Genomic DNA, 19,359 nt, shown 5'->3' on the forward strand with positions numbered 1-19,359 from the left:
GATTTTTTTCAAACTTGACTCACATTTTGTACCGATATATTTGTCAATAGATTGACACGAAATGCCACTCATGCCTAGATAATTATGTAACGAATTCCAACATGACTAATTATATAATATTTACCGACCTAATTTAATTAAAAATATGTGCAGCTTTAACAAAGCAATTTGTGTAAATGTTGTCTCACTGACTCATTTTACTTTTACTTATAAAAGCATATCTTTGGCCAAACTAATTCATTGAGTTTACACATTTTGCAACACACTGTACATTGACTAGCGATAAAATTGTTTATGACATTTAAATAAGTTTTTTCGCAGAAGACTTAATATAAGTGTTATATTTGTAAACTATAAGAACAGTTTTGTAGGAAAAAGTGAATCGTTTGTTATTAAGCATCTAACATGGAAAGTAAATTGTTATTTTTCATTTGTTTCGTAGCTAGTGTATGGGAAGTTTTCCCAATGGCGCTAAAAGGCCCCGTTATGACGAGGTACGACCCTTGCGGTCTAGGAGTGATACATTTTGATAGGTTGAGAGAAAATTACTGGAAAGGGTTTGTGCACTTTGAACTGTATAAAACGTTGATTCCTACTAAAGTGGAGATAGTTTTTAAGGATGAAGTTACTTTGGCTGCGGTAAGTGGGATATTTTTCTATAAATGAAGGAATGGTATATTCATATTTCTAGTTTTAAGGTTGATTGTTTTTGAAAGTTGAAATATAATTAATGATAGTGTAATGATACTCTTCTTCCTATATAGTCCCTTCATGTTTTTACTGTATTTCTTTCAGATTCCCGGAACACTGAATATCACTGCAAGTCGAACTAGCAAAAACAACTTTATTGTAGAGTCAACTCGCATGATACCTCAGCGCTACGAATTTGTCATTTCCATTGACAATTTAAAAACAAATCAAAGTGATGTGCCCGTGGTTGTGTTGTTAACCATGAATAATATCACATTATGCAACGCTGAAATTAAGGTATGTTTTTAAAACTTTGATTTGAAAAGCATGGAAAGTTTACTGGTCTAAAGAGTTGTGGAGGTCAAATAGGCAAATAAGTGAGAAATGGAAACCTACAGCTGTACATGACGAAAAAAATGTTGGACTTTTAAAAGATAAAGCAAAATAAAAGGAAAAAAGCTGAGCAATAACGTTATTGACTGACTCATTCATACAAAAAAATAAGGCATCAATGCGTTTACTTAATAAATGTAAAAACAAGAACATCAATTTCAGGCATCACAGACTATCAAATCGTTGAACGTGTCCCAGCAGTATCCATACAGCGGATACGCTCAGGTTTGTGGACGAAGGTCTTTAGGCCATACTGAGCTGGTCTCCACAAGGACTGAGGCGGAGGCCGGGGACTGGCCTTGGCATGTAGCTATACTAGTCATAGATAAAAAAGGATTGCCCCGGTATGAGTGTGGGGGAAATATCGTGTCTACTACTGCTATTGTGACAGGTGAGATTTTATATCAAGAAGTTTTGCTCAACCATACTTACATATTGTTTTACATGAAACTTATAAAAATATTATTTTTAAAGGACGAATTCCTGAAAATGGGACAAATGCAATCATAACATTCTTTTTAGCTTTGGGTATGATAGCAATTATAAAAAACGGTGTAATGGAAATTTATGTAACTTTATAATTATTTACAGCGGGCCATTGCGTTTTCAAAAACGGTGCAATAAGGAAAGCGAGCAATATCATCATAGTAGCTGGTACAAAAAATTACAAGGATTTTAATGAAACTGGTCGACAGGAATTTATCGTAAGTATTAAAGAATACAGATGACATTGTATTTTTAAGTTAGCCAACCCCGCATGAGTCAGTAGACAAGCACCAAAATGCTTAAAACAAGTACTCAATTAAACGTAATTACTTAATCCCTACTATAATAATATTATAAATGCGAAAGTAACTCTGTCTGTCTGTTACGCTTTCACGTCTAAAGCACTGAACTGATTTTAATGAAATTCGGTACAGAGGTAGAGTTGACCTTGAGAAAGAACATAGGATAGTTTTTATCCCTTACTTTTGAAGAGTTCTCTTGGAAACGAGATATAACCGAACTCGACGCGGGCGAAGGCGCGGGCGGAAAGCTAGTCTCACATAAAAAGAGTCAAGATCAAAATATAACCGAGATTTATTTCCCAAATAACACGGAATGACTCTATATAAATTTCTTGGCAAAAATTCAAACTAGGATGCTTGTAAGAATACCGTATTGGGGAAACTCAATAACGGTATATAACAGGAAAAGCTTTCGAAAATTTAGTTGAAAATATTTACCTGCTACTGTCTCGTGTTTCAGGCAGAAGAAATAATACTCCATCCAGCTTACGATGATGACTTCGCTACATCCGATGTAGCAGTCATTAAAGTCAAAGGGCTAATATTTACGGAATACGTACAACCAATTTGCATTTATGGGCCTGTGTATGACAAGAGCCAACTCTTTGGAGTCGAAGCTACGGTAAGCAAAAATCATTACTTGAATTTTCTTATTCTATTTTATGACATGCCACATAGTAGTTAATTTGTAGAACGCACACAATATTCGAAAAATCAGTGCTTGCATTGGAATTGAACTGCACCCCTGTGATTTGGTAGTCGTCCGTTCTCCTAACTAGCATATTACAGGTTAATAGTTTTACACTTAGATAAGAGCACCATTTTCCGTCAAGCCGTAAGCCGTCATCTTAACTCTTCCTTTAAAGGTTTATACGTATCCGTTACAATGAAGAAACTTCAATATTGTACGAACTTGCTCGAGGTGAACGGTTCGCTTTTAATAAATTTCCTTGTTTTATAACTAACTAAAAGTTCTGACCTTTCCTACTTGCGCTTACTTAGAATAGAAATACTATATTCCCACTATTTTCATTATACCACCTAATCATTGAGCCAATTAGATTAAAGAACCAAGTAATCCTCCTTTATCAGAAGACTCATTTGGTTTTATTAAATTCCACCTTAACCCAGCCTACTTAAAGTTTAGTTTTCCATATCACGCTCAGATGGTACGATTTCTAAAATATTTTATGTCTCCTGCAGGTTGTAGGATTCGGTACCACCGAGTACGACAAGCTATCAGATGTCTTAAGGTCCACTTACACGGTAATACAAAATGATACCGTGTGTATTGACTTCTCTCCAAAGCTTTACTCCAGTTTGCTGAACGAATTCACTCTCTGCGTTGGATATGGACCTTCTTCTAGTAAGTGTTTTGTTTTGGATTTCAGTTAGGTGAATTCAAATATAATGCTTATAAGGCAGCATGGTACAAGCAGAATAAAGGAATGATGACGTCAGAACTTATTACTGATTTCAAATCAAGATCCATTCTCCTCATTGAAAACTCTTGAAGGATTAAAGATCTTTTATTGCTGCGGCGGTGAAAAGAAAGACTATGGAATAAGACCTATCTCATTAATTTTTCTCTTATCATAGGTTGAAGTAAAATGTATATCAATACAAATAAATCAGTAAATGTCAAACAATAACAACTTACTTCTTTCTTCAGGTATTAACCCTCGCAACGGCGACAGTGGAGGCGGTCTTGTGATAAGCACAGTCCAGTCCGACCACAAGATAAGCTGGTTCCTCCGCGGGGTACTCTCGAAGTGCGGAGTTACCCCGGGACATAAAACCTGTGACCCCAAATACTACGTAGTGTACACAGATGTTGCCCCACACTACGGCTGGATATACCACCACGCTGGCTTGGAGTACCGAAATAACATTATGTGGTGAACAACGGTTAAGTGTTTCTTGGCAATTGAATGCCGAAGTTTCAGTGCAATGTGAAAATGAATTGTCACAATCAGTTATGGTATCTTTTCAACGAAGTTGTGTATTATACGTAGGTGTGTATACCTAACTGTAACTAAGGGGTTTATAATAAAAGTAAGTGTGATATTATTATATGAATAAATATTGTTAGTTCATAGAAATGTTGTAGGTAAATAAAGACTTTTAGAATTACATTAAAAAAATGTATTTTAATTATATTCAAAAACATGTTTCGCCACTAAATTTAAAATGATGTGTAAATGCACGAAATTAAGATGAAAAATTTTGTATAAATGAAACAGAAGGTAAAATATTTATGAACTACGTTAGTACGTTTTCAAATGCAATGCTGTATGATAAACTTAGATAAAAAATACAATAACATTTAAATGAACTAAACTTTTTTTATTGAAACTCAATAAAAATCATGAACATAATAAATATTTTCTAGGAGCTTCACTTCGGCAACCGCTCCTGCATAATTTATTAGAATCTTATTAAAATGTCAGACTACAAAAAAGATTTCGATATTAAAAAAGTCTCTATTATGTTCGGAAACTAGCCGCGTTGTTTCAGCCACTTTATTTTTATTTATTCTTTTTGTTTTGGGGCCTGAATGCAAGCTTTGCAATATTCCTTTTATAACTATAGTTAAAAATAAATAAGATCGACTTTTTTAGTTAACTTCCATTGAAGTCTCAATTTTATAAGTTTGTTTTTGTTTATAAACACATATCCTCATATTTAAATAAAGTGTCATGGTCCATAACAATGTAACGTATTCTTCCGCACAATACCGCATTCTCTTAGTGCTAAGCACGTATGTACAATTCTGGGAGGCGAAATTGAAAACAAAAGCTTGCATAGTAAAACTGCAGTCGTATAATTTGCATTCACAAAAATAAGCAAGGACTAAAAGGGTACTAAGTATGTCGAGGCAGGCGGCGACCTAACGAAGCTTTGCGACTAGACCACCGGTGCATGACCGTGCATTAAATTAGTCGCCAACAAACATACTCTGCTAGCCACGGCTTGTCCTACTACGGAATACTCTGACTTGATACAGTTCCATGACAATTGTAAAGCACTCAGAAATAACACAATTTTTGTGGAATATTTATCATTTTTTGTTTCAAATAAATCAGTCTCGACATCCGAGTTGGTTTCCACTCTATATTTTTGTTCACGACAACCAATATTCGGTCAGCGAAGAGTCTGGTAAATAAAACAATTGAATGTTTTAATTGTTTTTATCAGCTTGCTGACACTTTCACCGTTTTGGTTCAGTTTACTAGCATTCAGTAAAGGGGAAGTAAGGAAGTAATTTAATTAAGTAATTAACTACAGAAACGCGGTAATCGCATGTAACAACGCAGTTTCACTGACTTCGTTTATAAAAATAGAGCTACCATAAAAACTACCACACAAGTTCTAAACATTTTCAACACCCTTATTTCTATTTACATAAGTTTTAAAATTCAATGTCTAAGCCCCTAAAAAGGCGCAAAACGTTTATGACCATTAATGTTTCCTTTTTTGTAGGTATTAAAGTTAGCGTCAAGTAATCCTCTGTTTTCCATGTAAAAGCATTCCACACCTGGGATCCTTACGTGACACTACGCAATAAAGGCTTCTGTGTTGCAAAACTAACTTCTTATCAAAATCCACTGTTATCTTAATAGAAATAAGGTTCAATTTTCGAAATAGCTTGGAAAATGAAGGAACGGGAATGAGGTCAATGGAGCAAGAAGCTGAATGCGTTTGATAACTCGGAATAGGTAAAAGACTAGAATGCTAGTAGTGTGTTGACTACAACAGACTTGAATGTAAGTGCGACTGAGAATATAAAATCGCGTGTCTATTATCACGGAAATTCAAGAAACTTAAAAGGAAACTAGAGAGCAACAAAATGCAAGGAAATATCAATTTACGGAAAGTCAAGTTAAGGAAAAGCCCTACGTGTTTCTCGACAGTAGATACGATTACTAATATAAAAATAGTTTCTACTTTAGGAGTAGAATTTAAACTCTAGAAAACGCCTTAAATTTCAAAACAAAACTCCTCAAAATGATTTTCACTTCATAAATTACCATCGGCTTTAATTTGTCACCTCTATCCAGTTACTTGATCTGAGGTATACAGTGGTTACAAAAACTTTATTGCACGCAATGCGTGCCTGAGCGACGTCAACTGTAGTGTGAACCATGTGTTTCATTTGTTATCCCCTTTTTATATTTCCTTTAAGTTACAGTATACTGCGACAAATTTTACTCATTCTTTAACTTAAATGAACTAAAAGAAAATAAAACACAATGTTTGTTTACTCAGTCAGATGGCTGTTAAATATAAAGTCCTGTCAAGTCAGTAGTAAGTCAGTAGTCAAGGAAATTGATTACTTACAAATGTCGCTACTATTTTATAATTAGGAAATAAAAAAGAAATTTCTAAAGTATTTTCGGCAAGATTCCAGTTACAGATGAAATGGAATTTAAATGGAATGAAATTAGTTTAGAAAAGAAGTCTCATTTTAGTATTAATTGATTAATATAACTGTTTCCAAACCTAAGAATATTTATACCCGAAACACTAGAAAAAAGTTAAATGTAAAACTCCTTGCAAATTCGATGCTAAATAATTATTAGTTGTCATGTTTTTTGTTGAATTATCTAATTTAATAATAATCCACATTATAATGAAAATAATTGAAAGTAAAAAAAGATCTTCGAGTATAGCTATATCATAATGATGTGAAATTTATCTAACGCCCCCTCGTCTATCTGTTAAGAAAGTGGCATAATGATACTGACAAAGCGAGAATTTATTCTGTAGCGATAACAAGAACACTTTTTTATATCAAAATCAAAGCGTTGTTCAAGTTTCTTTGATGTCCCACAATTCCTTTTCAACTGGGAATCGAATTCGAAGCACGTAAAGTTATAATCATGTTGGAGTCCTCCAATGTTTGATAAAGTCTCACTCGTATGTTGTCGGAGAAATGGCGTACAATTTGTGAGCTTTAAATAAAACTTCGGAATTCTATTTTTAGTAAATTTTCGTTTTTATTTAATCAATTTTAAATAAATATCGTTTTGTTTGATTTAAAATTGATCATCTATATGACAATACATGACTTTTCCCAGCTGTGGACCAGTCCAGCTAAAAAGGATTACAAAATTTAATTGCTAATTTATAACTCAAAATTATTTAGATCTTAAGAAAGCAATCAAAATCCTTTAAACAATTATAACCAAGAGCTGAAATTTAGTGCCAAAATAAATAAGGTTGAAATTTATTAAGCTTTATGCTTACTAATTTGAAAATCTTTTATTGATCTCTAGCGGCTAACTCTAAAAGAGTTATGACTGCTTAACCGATAGGCAAGGCTTACCAACTTTAATCAACCGAGTCCACCCCAATGGGGGTTTCAATCTCGGCTTATGACGTAGCGGGCGTAGAGGCTAAAGAGCTGAATCTGATATTAATCATTTACAGGGAACTTGAAGTAAGTAAACAAAAACAGTAAGCAAAAAATGTTTTTTCAATGGGTGAGGTAAGAATTAGTATTTAAAATCTTTGTTGTAAACCAACATAGCAACAATTAGCCTTACAAGTATTTTATTTTAGTATTTTATTTTGGTGCTCGTATTTATACTGGCAAATGGAACAGTTAGGCCGGCCGGCCCGAACGTCCGATTGGCCGGGATTTTAGTCGAAAATTGCCCAAATGAAAGCTCAATGAACGTGTCACGGCGAGTCGCCGGGCACATTTGTCCACGTCTCGAATTCTCCGCAATGCCGTACACTAGGGATGGGAAAAGTCGATGTCAAATAAAAATGATGCCATTTCAAAGTTGACGTCCGTTTATTGAGTATAAAGTTTATAATAAATGCGAGCACAATGCAGAATGTTATTAATTTTAATCGGAAATCGTAACAATAATAAAATCAAGCGTAGAGGTTATCGCAAATTGACATGTGATTGGCACAATCGCCCTTTACTAAGTAAGTGGGCAAATAGGACAATATTGTGATCAATGGTCTCAATTGTTAAATATTATAATATAATTTATTTGTGGTTGATATATTTTTTGGTCAGAACAATTTCCTTTAGTTGGATGAGTCTCCATTTAAGATTAACATATTAATGCTATTTTTATAAGGGTCAGGTTTGTTATGAATATTCTTTTATTCAATTCTCATTTTACTTAGTTCATCCACTTAAAATATGGTATGAACAAATAATATCCCTTTCCAATTTATATTTATCTTTTATTTCGATATATCACCAAAGTCATGTACAGCTCTAGATGACAAAATTCGCCCAAGGGGTCGCGGGTTGGGTCATCACTGAAAACGATCCGGATGCCGTGGCTATGACACAATGCGTTGCCAAATGTTTTCTAATAATGCCATGTATTTATAAAAATAAAAGAGTTATGTAAAGTTGCCGTTTGTATTCTGTTTTATTGATCTATTCGATTTATTTTTTCTTTCCATGATATTTTCATACTTTTTTAATATCGATAAAGCAACAGGCTTTGATAAAACAGAATTTATGTCACAAATACGCGAAGAAACTACAAAATATTTAATCCGAATAAATAATATTGTTTATTCAATTCTAAACTTTCGTAAAATACAAACTTCCGTACAGTATCTTGAAAGGCATTAGAATAAGCAGGTACTATCTACACAATTATTCATAACATGACCTAAATCCGACAACAGCTGTTTATTCATAACTTTTATATCACGAAAACAACTACGGTATCTTTATTTATATTGTATATGTGAGCAAGCTAAGTTTCAGGATTGTTCATAATATCCGGTGTAAAACTAAACCCTTGGACGCTTCCTGAGGGTCTACCACCATCTTTTGTAGTAAAACCGTCGCAAATGAGAAGTTGAGATGCTACTCTAGGCCTGTAGTACGTTGTCTCGCTTCCACGATTGCAATTGACTCAGTTTGAGAAGTGGTGGTAGCTCCCCTGGCCCATTAAATTAAATGTGCAGGCTTTAAGGTAACGGCTACTTATGCTTCCACGTAGCTCGGATATTATTTTGATCCAACCTCTTTTACTTCAAGATTCCAGTGCCGGAAGACATTGAGATTTTTTTGCCTTCTTTTATGACGATATTTCAGAGTTTTTTTGTGGCCAGTGGTCGACTGTGTTTTTGCAAAAATATTTGAAGGTACAATATTAAATATAATATTATTATGTACTTTCATACTTTAAAATTTTCAGAACTTTGATATCTTTCGATAGTGTTTTGATTATTGAATTGTGGGTGTTTTTTAGTTCCTAGTTCGCCCTTGTTCTGATATTTAAAAGTTCACATCACGCTCATATATTTGCGAGTATGTAGAGCTAGTAAACAAAATTCTAAGTTGGTAAACTTTTTGAATTGTTAGTAAGGAAAAGTCAGTCGCATAAAAGTAGTAATAAGTTTTTGCCTAAAACGTAAAAAATATGAAGAGTTAGTTTACAAACATTTAAACCATACACATAAAAGCACAAAGCCTCAAGAAGGTTACATGTTATCGACATATATACGTCAGCAATTTTCTTTATAAACAAGGAAATAAGAAACAAAACAACATCGAATTTACTTATCCCTTTAATGTATATATCCCTTTCAAAAAGGTTGTTAATTACTTTATCCTCTTTCCTTCCCTAACTTTTCTTTTTGGCAAGATACAATTTTTTGTTCTTCAAAATTCAATGAAACGGGACGAAAATTAATATAACTAGTGCCAGTAATATGTTAACCGTAAAGTTTTCTCATTAAACTAAATGTTTAAGGATTGGTCCCGGATTATTTCAACCTATAGCTGGGAGTGAGTGTATGTACATAATACAGATATGTTTCATGATATTATGTGGAATTAACGCTTTGTCACTATAAATATTGGAATTTTAGTCTGTTTGAGAAGCTATTTTAATATCCTCTAGTCAAAAGTTAAATCTACACATCAGATGACATAACTACAGCAAAGTAACTAACATCACAAAATTTAAAAAGAATCCCACAATCACCCTTTAAAACAGACCATTCACACAACCTCAATAAAATGTCGTGATACTCAAACTCAAAGCAAAAAACCTTTCAAGCGTGTGCCGGAGTCGAGAAATATGCACAAAGCCGTCGAAGCCCAATTGACCTAAATGGACACACAAATAGTAAAGGGAAGGCTCGCACGAGGTCATTATTCGCTCCGCAGTCCAGCAAAAGTGTCAGGACGAAGGAAGACGGACATTTATCTAAATCCTAAGGGCACCAGTGATTTTTGGAAGGATGTATTAGTGCGTAATGGGGTTTTTTCGTGAAATCAACGAGCCCCTGAATTATTTAGGCACAGTGGTAATGGTTCTCGGATGAATGGAGTTTGTTTGTTTCTTTGTTTTTCATTTGTTTCGGTATTTTTGCTTTCGTGGTGATGTAATTGTTTTGTATTTACTTAAGTGATGACCGTATTGTTTTCTGTTTATGCAGTTTTTAGATTTGGTTTCTTTATACGCAAAACAAGATATACAATTACATAATACTTGAATAATATATAGCACCTTATTGTGTGCGTAGCTGTAAACTACCGCATGCTTACTCATATTTAACAAACAAAATTATCATATCACCAAAATTACATAAATATGATAAATAGTTAAGCAGCACAAACGGCTGATGATTGCCAAGTAAAATAATGCGTAAAAATAAGTACAGAGCCTTCAATTTTCAAGTCGACTAAACATACGACCGACCAAGCCTAAAACAAAGTCAAGAAACGTCATTTCCGAGATGATTCCATAACTTTCCTTTCCTTCCCTAAATTTTTATTACAACAATAACAACAACGCTTATAACAAAGTATCCCAACGTTGGAAAAAATTATACATCTCTCTAAAAGGAGCTAGTTATATTTAAAAAAACCTTTCTGTAGGCCGAGCAGGAGCAATCTTTTGGTCCATTAAATTGTTCACGCTCTCCGCCTATGGAAATTGGACGTAAAACGAAATAATGTTAGTAAGGAAATAGTTCACTGAGATTTGTAGCGTCGTTAGACAACTAGTTGGGACATCTACCTTCTGTCTTCGTTTTACCGTAAAATAAGGTTAGTGCAAAAAGGTTTAACTGAGATAAACCCCGTCATACCGTTGTTTATATTCTAAGGGTAAGTCTTTTACATTCAATCTGCTTTAAGCTCCCTTTACTTTTGCAACATTGTTGAAGTTTAATATTTGATACAAAAAATCCAAGTTTTTAAAGTCTATGAAGTAATACGAAGATGTTAGAGGAACTAATGTTTTTTACAAGTTCAGAGAGCGTTTGACTCGTTAAAATTCACTGTGGTTAGTACTAACATCTTATAACTTTTGACATGTACACAAAGTGTTTTATCAAAGCCAAGTCGTACCCGTAATACTACTTGAGCGCATAGAAATAAGCAACTTTCTAAGTGACAGTAATATTCTTTTCTGAATAAAAATGTTGGTCTCCTTACATACATAGACTAGCTGTTGCCCGCGACTTCGTTCGCGTGGTTAGAAGATATCAGTCATGATTTATACCGGCCCTGTTTTTTCCACATTTCCTATTGTATCTTCGCTCCTATTAGTCGCAGCGTGATGGTTTACAGTCTAAAACCTTCCTCGATGAATGGTCTATTCAACACAAAAACATTTTTTCAATTTGAATCCAGTAGTTTCTGAGATTAGCGCGTTCAAACAAACAAACTGTTCCGCTCTATATATATAAATAAGTATAGATTACTTGATTATTTTGTAGGGTCCTTGCTGTGCAATATACAAAATTTTTACAAAATCAACCTTAAAAAAACATGTTTATCCACACAAATTTTAATTTTAAACTACCGGGTTTTTATTTACAGCAAGCGTGATGTCACTATAATCCTAACAATTGAAACAATCAAGTCGAATAGCAATTATACACGTTATATTTCGAACGAACTCACAATGCAATATCAAAGTGCAGATTCTAACATAATTTCACGGGCCACTACATTCCAGTTAAATCACGATAGATATAAATCTACTGGAAGGGTCTTTTTATATATAACATAAGCAATAATAAAGGCAACTTCAAATAAATTCAGGGCTTTTTATGTGTATTAATGGATATATATTTTTTCTTACAAAAAGGATCGTATTTTAATTCCTTGCAGAAATAAATGCAGTAAAAATAACTAAAATAAACAAGCGCATTGAAGGCTCTACCTAGCGGTTGAATATTAAAATTTTACTCGAAACAACTGTAATCAGACCTCGTTGAGATATTCCAAGGAATTATCTTGAAGACTAGTTGTCGGACATTTTTCATTCTTATTACAAAGGTGGCTGACTTTCCTGTACCTTGGTTTATCTATATAGCTACAGGTAACGGCTTGAAACAGTTATTTAATCAATAAAATATTTCATTTGATTGGACTTGGTTCACGTATTTGGACATATATTACACCAAAGTTTTGCAAGGCTTCGCAGAATCTTTTTAGCTTTCCATATCATCTTTTTAGCTTTCCATGCTTAAACCTTTTTAGGTTTAAGCTCGAACCCTATCACTGAAACTTCCCTGTCTGTCCGTCCATCACCAGGCAGTTAGGTACAAAGTTGAATTTTTTGCAGTTACGTAACCTATTTCTGCTACTGATATAAAAAGCAATCTAAAAATAAACTTTTAGATTAAGCAACGATTGCTATTGTCATAAATTTAACATCAACGAACGTATTCGTTTATCTGTAGCTATGTTTATACGAATCCCTCTGTTTGACGAGTCCGACTCTCACTTGACCGGTTTTTATTTACATTTTCATTCAGCAGTTAAGACTTTATTACTTTACGTTAAAAACATACGTTTGTTCCTATCTCTATAACCCTCAACTGATTTATTAAAATCTTATTAGTCAGTACTTAGTCATGTCTCTTCATTACGCCAAATTACTTTAATATTATTTACAAGCAATAGCAGTGTTAGCGCACATAAACCTCTCCTAAAATGGAGGCAATACGCGTCGCCAACAGGCTAGGCAAGCGGGTTAATGACCGCAAAGCCAGCCCTTACGCATCGGTGACGCTGCTTAATCTTAGCCCATGTAAAGGTATATGTACCTACTAGGAATAACATGGCCTGTTCATTCAGGCATATATTGTGCTGCAAATTTGTTACAATGCGAGTTACTATAATACTGAGGAATTTTAAGTTAGCATACCTTTTTTTTATAATCTATCTATACTAATATATAAACCTGAAGAGTTTGTTTGTTTGTTTGTTTGTTTGTTTGAACGCGCTAATCTCAGGAACTACTGGTCCAAATTGAAAAATTCTTTTTGTGTTGAGTAGACAATTAATCGAGGAAGGCTTTAGGCTATAAACCATCACGCTGCGACTAATAGGAGCGAAGATACAATGGAAAATGTGAAAAAAATACAGGAGGGGTATAAATCATAACTTACATCTTCTTCTACCCACGGGAACGAAGTCGCGGGCAACAGCTAGTTTCAAATAAACAGTGATTTAAAATATATAAAAAAATAAGAAAAAACCAATGACTCACCTAATTTGTTTTCGAGTCTGAAATTCTGATTAAAATAGAACAATTTTTGTCAAAAAAACATTAAGAAAGAGAGAGAGAGAAAATACAATATGACCTAAGTTAAATAAACAATTTAGTTGTGAGCCATTATCACTATTTTCACCTATTTTATTTTCGAGTCGGAAGCATTGATATTTTTTAGAGCAAAGAAATGTTATTTTTGTTTTTATATTATCTTTCGCTCTTCCTTTTCATTTGTCCTGTACTGTAAGTATGTTTAGGCAATTTTTGGCTTAAATATTCTAAGAAGTGTTTTTCTATGTCCAGTGTCGCTTCTGATAGTGCAATGTTCTGGGTTTGCAGAGAAAACTAGGTTGGAATAATCTAGTTTATCTGCAGAGTTAGCCAGCGTCATGATAAGCCAAGCAAGTCATTTATTTCAATTTAAACTATAGAAAAATATCTAATATGTTCATTAGTGTTTAAATGATATTAATCGTATGACTTGCATGTTTGTGCTATGTTTTCATCATTGCATAGGCATGATAATATATCGATGCTTCAGTGAAATTTAAAAAATAATTTTCTCAAATATCTCACAAGTAGAACGATACGAACTATTTCATGTTCAATGAAAAATAAATAAACAATCCATTCAACAAAATCGGTTCAGGTTTGAGAAAATTCTCATTGCAATATACATAATATGATCGCTGCCTATAATGACTCTGTCAATTTTTAAGATAAGAAAAATAACATAATTTACATCATGACATAGCATTGGTTTTTTTTTCTTAAATATTGTTAGATTTAGAATTCATTTCATTTAAGTAAAAGGAACTGGCCACACAGCACATTTGAATAGAGAATCAGCATCAGTTACCAAACACACCGGTAGTATTTACAGTGCTTCTACGAAGACATTTGCCATCAGGAATATTCGGTTATCGTCGGTAAACATCGTTGCATCACACGATTCCCGGAGTTCCGATAGTGTCAGTTGTAATCAAACGGTCGTGGAGTAAGGACGTATCAATGAATTCAAAAATGTAGAGTCAATGGCAGGTTATAACTGACTTCGTACAAAATGCTGAGGTCGACATTTTTTTGCTTGAATTCAATTTGGATCGGCAACTGTTAGAGGATTGGAAAATATATAAAAAAGCGAATAAATATTAATAATTTAATCATATTCTGCTCATTTGTTAAATTTTTAGACAGCACGATTTCCATGCTTAATGTATATTGAAATCGTTTGAGTTCACACAAATACGATAAACACTGAATTCATATTTAAGTATGAAGAAACTAAAACCAAGCCAAGTTGGCTTATTTTAAATTATTTAAATACTTTGAAAACCTAACTCTATTTTATAGCAAAATTAATTATATTTAAATGTTGATGAATATTTTACACAAAAGAGGGTCTAACCCGCATCGCTGGCTTTATGCAAACTTATATAAAGCAACTTCGTTTAGTTGCAGCTCCGAAATGAGATAAAACAGGTCAAGTAGTTTAATGAATAACAATAACAGCTTTAGCAAAGTAAACTTGGACCCACTTTCCCGTTTGTGGTTAATTAGCTTTCGTAAGTAAACAGGTGGGTCACGTACAGTTATATTGTGAAGTCTGTTGTAGACGTCCAGTAGTCTCACAATAGATCATTGTGAACGGCCGCGAGGGAATATCGCCATAATCACCACGCTTGCCATGTTACAACTTCTGATTAGTGCGAGAAAATTGCAATGGCTTCTTATGAACTTGTTGTTTCTTATGTTCCTTGTGCTTATTGTTGTGTATTAAGTTGTAACTTTTGAATAATATCAACGTATTAGATTTTAATGATCGATTGCTCGTACCTCACCAGGTTGTCCGAATATAACACGGTAAATATGAAGACCTTAATTAACATTTTTTATAATTTTAAATCATTAAGTGTAAAATAACAGACACATTGATGACACGCCAAAGAGTTATAAATTCTTAAGCTTTATTTGAAAACAAAATTGGAGCAGAATCAAATTAAAAGTAGTTCGTTCAGAAAAAAATGGCGCTTCGGCGTTAAATAAACAAAACAACGCATAATATATCATTCGACACGGTGACCACCCGCTGCTCATATTAAATTCGTCTTTCTGACTGTATTTTTCCCATTACTACGATGTTTAGTTACATAAACAAACATTGGGCAACATTAAAAAGCAACTTGGTGTTTTCTAACAGAAATGAACGACAAACATCACATCGAATATTATAATTGGATTTAAAAAATGAATACAAAATATCACGTGGTGCGATGCGCACCTCTATGAAACGAAACGATTAAGCTACAAAATGTCAAAAAGCAAAAGCACGGAGTATTAGGGGCGGCGACCGCGGCTTATACAGGGGAGAGGGGGGCGAAGGGGAGCGTGGTCGTCAGTTTCTCGCCGACCACCGCGCCGCGAGCACGCTTTGTAATGCTCTCAGTAGTTTGACGCGATATGGCCTCGTCTACGAACGGCAACATCGTCGTCGAGTGGTTGCGTTCGCTCCACTTGGGCCAATACGCGGAAAGTTTTATTGACAACGGATATGATGACTTAGAAATATGTAAACAAGTAGGAGAACCAGATTTGGATGCCATTGGTGTCCTTAACCCTGCACATCGCCAGCGACTTCTACACTCTGTCAGATCATTGAGGGAAGAAGGAGCGGCGGCTGTTTACTTTACTTTGGAAGAAGCAGCCGCCGCTCGAGACCCATGTAGATGTGAAGAAGAGGCAAGGAAGGAGCAGGCGACAGCAGCAGTAGAACCGGCTAAATACGTGGACGAATATGAAGAAGGAAAAGCAGAGTTAGTGAAGATACCCCGGATGCAACTAAAGCGTTTGCTTCGCGAACGTCTTGCTCAGGATGGGATTCGTCTTAGTCTTCAGCCATATTCCACAACGGTCAGTGTGTAGCCCTTAATTGTGGGCAGTGCTCTTCGCGGTATCGACACGTGATTTGTGAAAGTGACAGGAATTTTATGAATGTTTAGTGTGTCTGGAGTGAGATGTGAGAGTTTGCACGATGTATACACGGAGCCGACCGCGTAGAGACACTGCCCGCGCCTTGTTATTTCTTTTGAATTAGTCTGTGTGTGGTGCGGCCCGTCTTCGACCGCCCCGAGCGAATCGCTCCTCGGGACGTGTTGCCATAAAGTTTGTTGCGTGCGTGATTTCCCTCGAGATGAGGAGTTTGCGCGCCTTCCTGTCGTGAGAAGATTGTAATCGCGTGCCTGCCGGCTCTAAATTGGGTTTTACGATAAATCGCGAAACCTGTTTTAGCTCCCTTAGGCGTTAATTAGTAATACAGCTTGTTCTGACATGAAACAAAGATCTAATTTTGCAATTACCACCTATATTCCGATGAAAAGTGAAATTTATATTCATAATGTTGTCGGCACTAAAGTTACTCGTGACTTTCTGGTTAGGTTTTTATTCTTAATCGTTCACTGCACTAATAATCAAGGAATTTGAGGTATAATGGAAAACTAAATTAAAACGCCTACATTAAAAATAAATGGCAGTAAATTATAAAACAAATAAACAAGTGTCAATGTTGATAGTAATAAATATGAGAACTAACTGCTATTATAAACAACAAACGAGGGGTCTCATTAAAAGTTTACGTATAAAATAAAGTCCCTTTTATTAGGTCATTATAAGAAGGTAATGATATGTTATTGTACAGAAGTTTATTATTTCACTAGTAAACGTTATCTTCATCACATGGGCGGAAGCGCTTAGTTGATATTTTAATTGAGGTGTTATTAATTATTCCGTTGGGTTGTGATTAAGAGGGTGGAATATTACTAAGAGGGCACGCCTTTCCAAATAGCATAAATCGTAACTAGAAAATGTTCATACGTAACTTCTGCCTGCATGTCGAGTTCTTATCGTTCATTGCTTTTATTCATATCTTTATCAATAATGCATGTTGGTTCCGATTTGATAGCACTGATTACTTTGGGATTATTATCATAATTCAGGAAATTCAGAGGCAAATATTGTTTTTGTAACAATATTTAGATGCTAATTTTAAAGAAAGAGGTTTCAGTAAATCTCTCCAGATTGCTTAATTATCTAATAATAAAAAATTATAATGCTTAATAAAAGTTGTGGTTTTATCTTGTCCATCAAATAATTAGAAAGGTACCCACTTGTACCACCTTTCTAAGATTGCAAATAATAAACGTGAATGTTACTGAGCTTACCTCAATATAATTGACTAATTACGGATGATTACTTCGTGTATTTACTTGGTCATAAATGTCTAATGTTTCGGTGCGGCCATAGGCGCTATTACTTCCCTGGGTATAAAACCCAACACAAAATCCATAAATAGCTTTCCGCGTATTCTTTACTTTTTACTACTTGCAGAATTTCTTTGTTTCAAACCTGGCTTACAATGCATTGTTTCTAATAATTTCGCTAACAAGTGGTTGGAAAATGGCACGCCACAGTGTATTGTACAATACAAAAACGATTCGAAAATAAAATAAATTCCAGAGGAATTTCCAAGGGAATGTTAACTTGCAATGTAAGTTAAGTTTCAACGAAGTTCAGCCTTACATCTATCCAATATTAAGAGTTTATTTCATATTTTTTATATCGCAATGTGAAGCGACGAGCCTACCGTAATTACCTGTGATGATTTTTTTACCGGTTTTCGGTCTCCATGTTCAAACCTGTTCGGTCTCAAGTGCGCCAAGAACCCACGTCAAACAGGCGCGCATTGGATCGCAGGCAAAAAACAATCTAAGAATGCCACTGGCATTACAAACTCCGAATCGAATCCAAGTATAGCTCGCTTAGTTACATTGTGATCTATAAATGTGCTCAGCATTCAATAGGGACGTTAAAGACATTAAATATTTTCACATTGACATTAAACTAATTATTTCCATACAATTTCCCCATCGGAAATTTCAAAAGCACTGACGTTGATGACATTAATGTCGTCATTTGTATCAGTGTTGCTATTAATGTAGCGGGCTGTCATAGTTACATGTTTCGGCTAATTGTTAGCGAGGCACATTGTGATCCCACCCCCATATCTACCTGAGAACACTCCTTTTAACTTTACGGTTAACAATGGCATTGGCTAGGATTTTTTTGTCCACCGGCGCTTTGTTAAGCGATTAGCGCCGGAACTGTGCACAAAAGCTTTGACGAAATTTGGTGGTATCAGTATCGTAGTTCCGATTATTGGCCAATATTTGTATTCTGTTGGCGCACATTGTGTCTTGTACATCCGTTGTACGATCGATGTTTTTGTCAAAAGTTAGGGTCGCTCGTGTCGCAGACTGGGGTAGGACAGTGCCAGTACAACAATTTATAAACAAAAACAATGCTGCAGTATCTAACGGAATATCTGATACTGTTGATGTTTTATGATGACGATTACGAGAACAACTCTTAGAATTCATGCTTAAGCTATTTTCAAAAAGTAATAAATGAAAGTGGTATTCCCGGTCCCTATAGGAACTTTATCCTGCTGGCAAATTGGTATAATAGTAACATTAAATATCATTTTCAGTGATAATCCTTTCCCAGTATCAGTATCTATTACAAATTCTACTCTTTTGTGCTATATGAGTGAGCCCATTATGATCCACAGCTTCCTTTAGACTGCTAATTTTAATCAAGGGGTGGCGATGTGCGGATGTTACGGATTATATCGACATTAACGCCTCTAAATGGATACGATTCCATTATAAATGATACATGACGGCATTTTATTAGCCTGGACGTAAAGGGCAAGAATCATTATCGAATATAGTTACGTCCACAAAATTTTTCGCCTGCTCTAAAAGTTGGAGATCAACAAAAAAAGGAGGTTGACAAAAATAGTCTGTATAGAAAAGTTTGATGAGCTAAGTTGAAGTTTATAAAAAAGTAATTAAAGTATTAAAATCGATAGTCTTATCAACAATTGGAACGTCTAAATTGACAGCTCTAGTCGCGATAGCGTC

At 34.7% G+C, this 19,359-nt stretch overlaps 2 protein-coding genes across 8 annotated transcripts in view; both read left to right on the plus strand.

Moving 5' to 3' along the window:
* Positions 1-220: 220 nt before the first annotated feature.
* Positions 221-4,008, plus strand: LOC113500901 (clotting factor B-like). The gene is made up of 7 exons (XM_026881824.1): positions 221-639; positions 796-987; positions 1,246-1,474; positions 1,675-1,787; positions 2,332-2,493; positions 3,075-3,237; positions 3,544-4,008. Exons 1-7 carry the CDS (start codon positions 406-408, stop codon positions 3,771-3,773), a joined length of 1,323 nt encoding a protein of 440 aa, XP_026737625.1. The 5' UTR covers positions 221-405; the 3' UTR covers positions 3,774-4,008.
* An 11,511-nt stretch (positions 4,009-15,519) lies between these two features.
* The window catches only part of LOC113500414, a 107,783-nt gene continuing 103,943 nt past the window's right edge, over positions 15,520-19,359 (plus strand). For 4 of the 7 annotated variants that reach the window (XM_026881174.1, XM_026881176.1, XM_026881177.1 and 1 more), the window contains exon 1: positions 15,521-16,291. In XM_026881174.1, the coding sequence (XP_026736975.1) occupies positions 15,842-16,291 (450 nt within the window). In that variant the 5' untranslated portion in view covers positions 15,521-15,841. Of the gene's footprint in view, positions 16,292-19,359 lie in introns of all 7 variants that reach the window. The other 3 variants (XM_026881180.1, XM_026881181.1, XM_026881178.1) reach the window with 2 other exon arrangements.

Source organism: Trichoplusia ni, chromosome 14 (genome assembly GCF_003590095.1).
Source record: "Trichoplusia ni isolate ovarian cell line Hi5 chromosome 14, tn1, whole genome shotgun sequence".
NCBI lineage: Eukaryota > Metazoa > Arthropoda > Insecta > Lepidoptera > Noctuidae > Trichoplusia > Trichoplusia ni.

Bases quoted from the DNA above. Each gene is read 5' to 3' on its own strand.
- LOC113500901 (XM_026881824.1), top strand. From the start codon at position 406: ATGGAAAGTAAATTGTTATTTTTCATTTGTTTCGTAGCTAGTGTATGG. The intron at 988-1,245 runs GTATGTTTTTAA...CATCAATTTCAG, and splicing joins TATGCAACGCTGAAATTAAG to GCATCACAGACTATCAAATC. The intron at 3,238-3,543 runs GTAAGTGTTTTG...TTCTTTCTTCAG, and splicing joins TGGATATGGACCTTCTTCTA to GTATTAACCCTCGCAACGGC.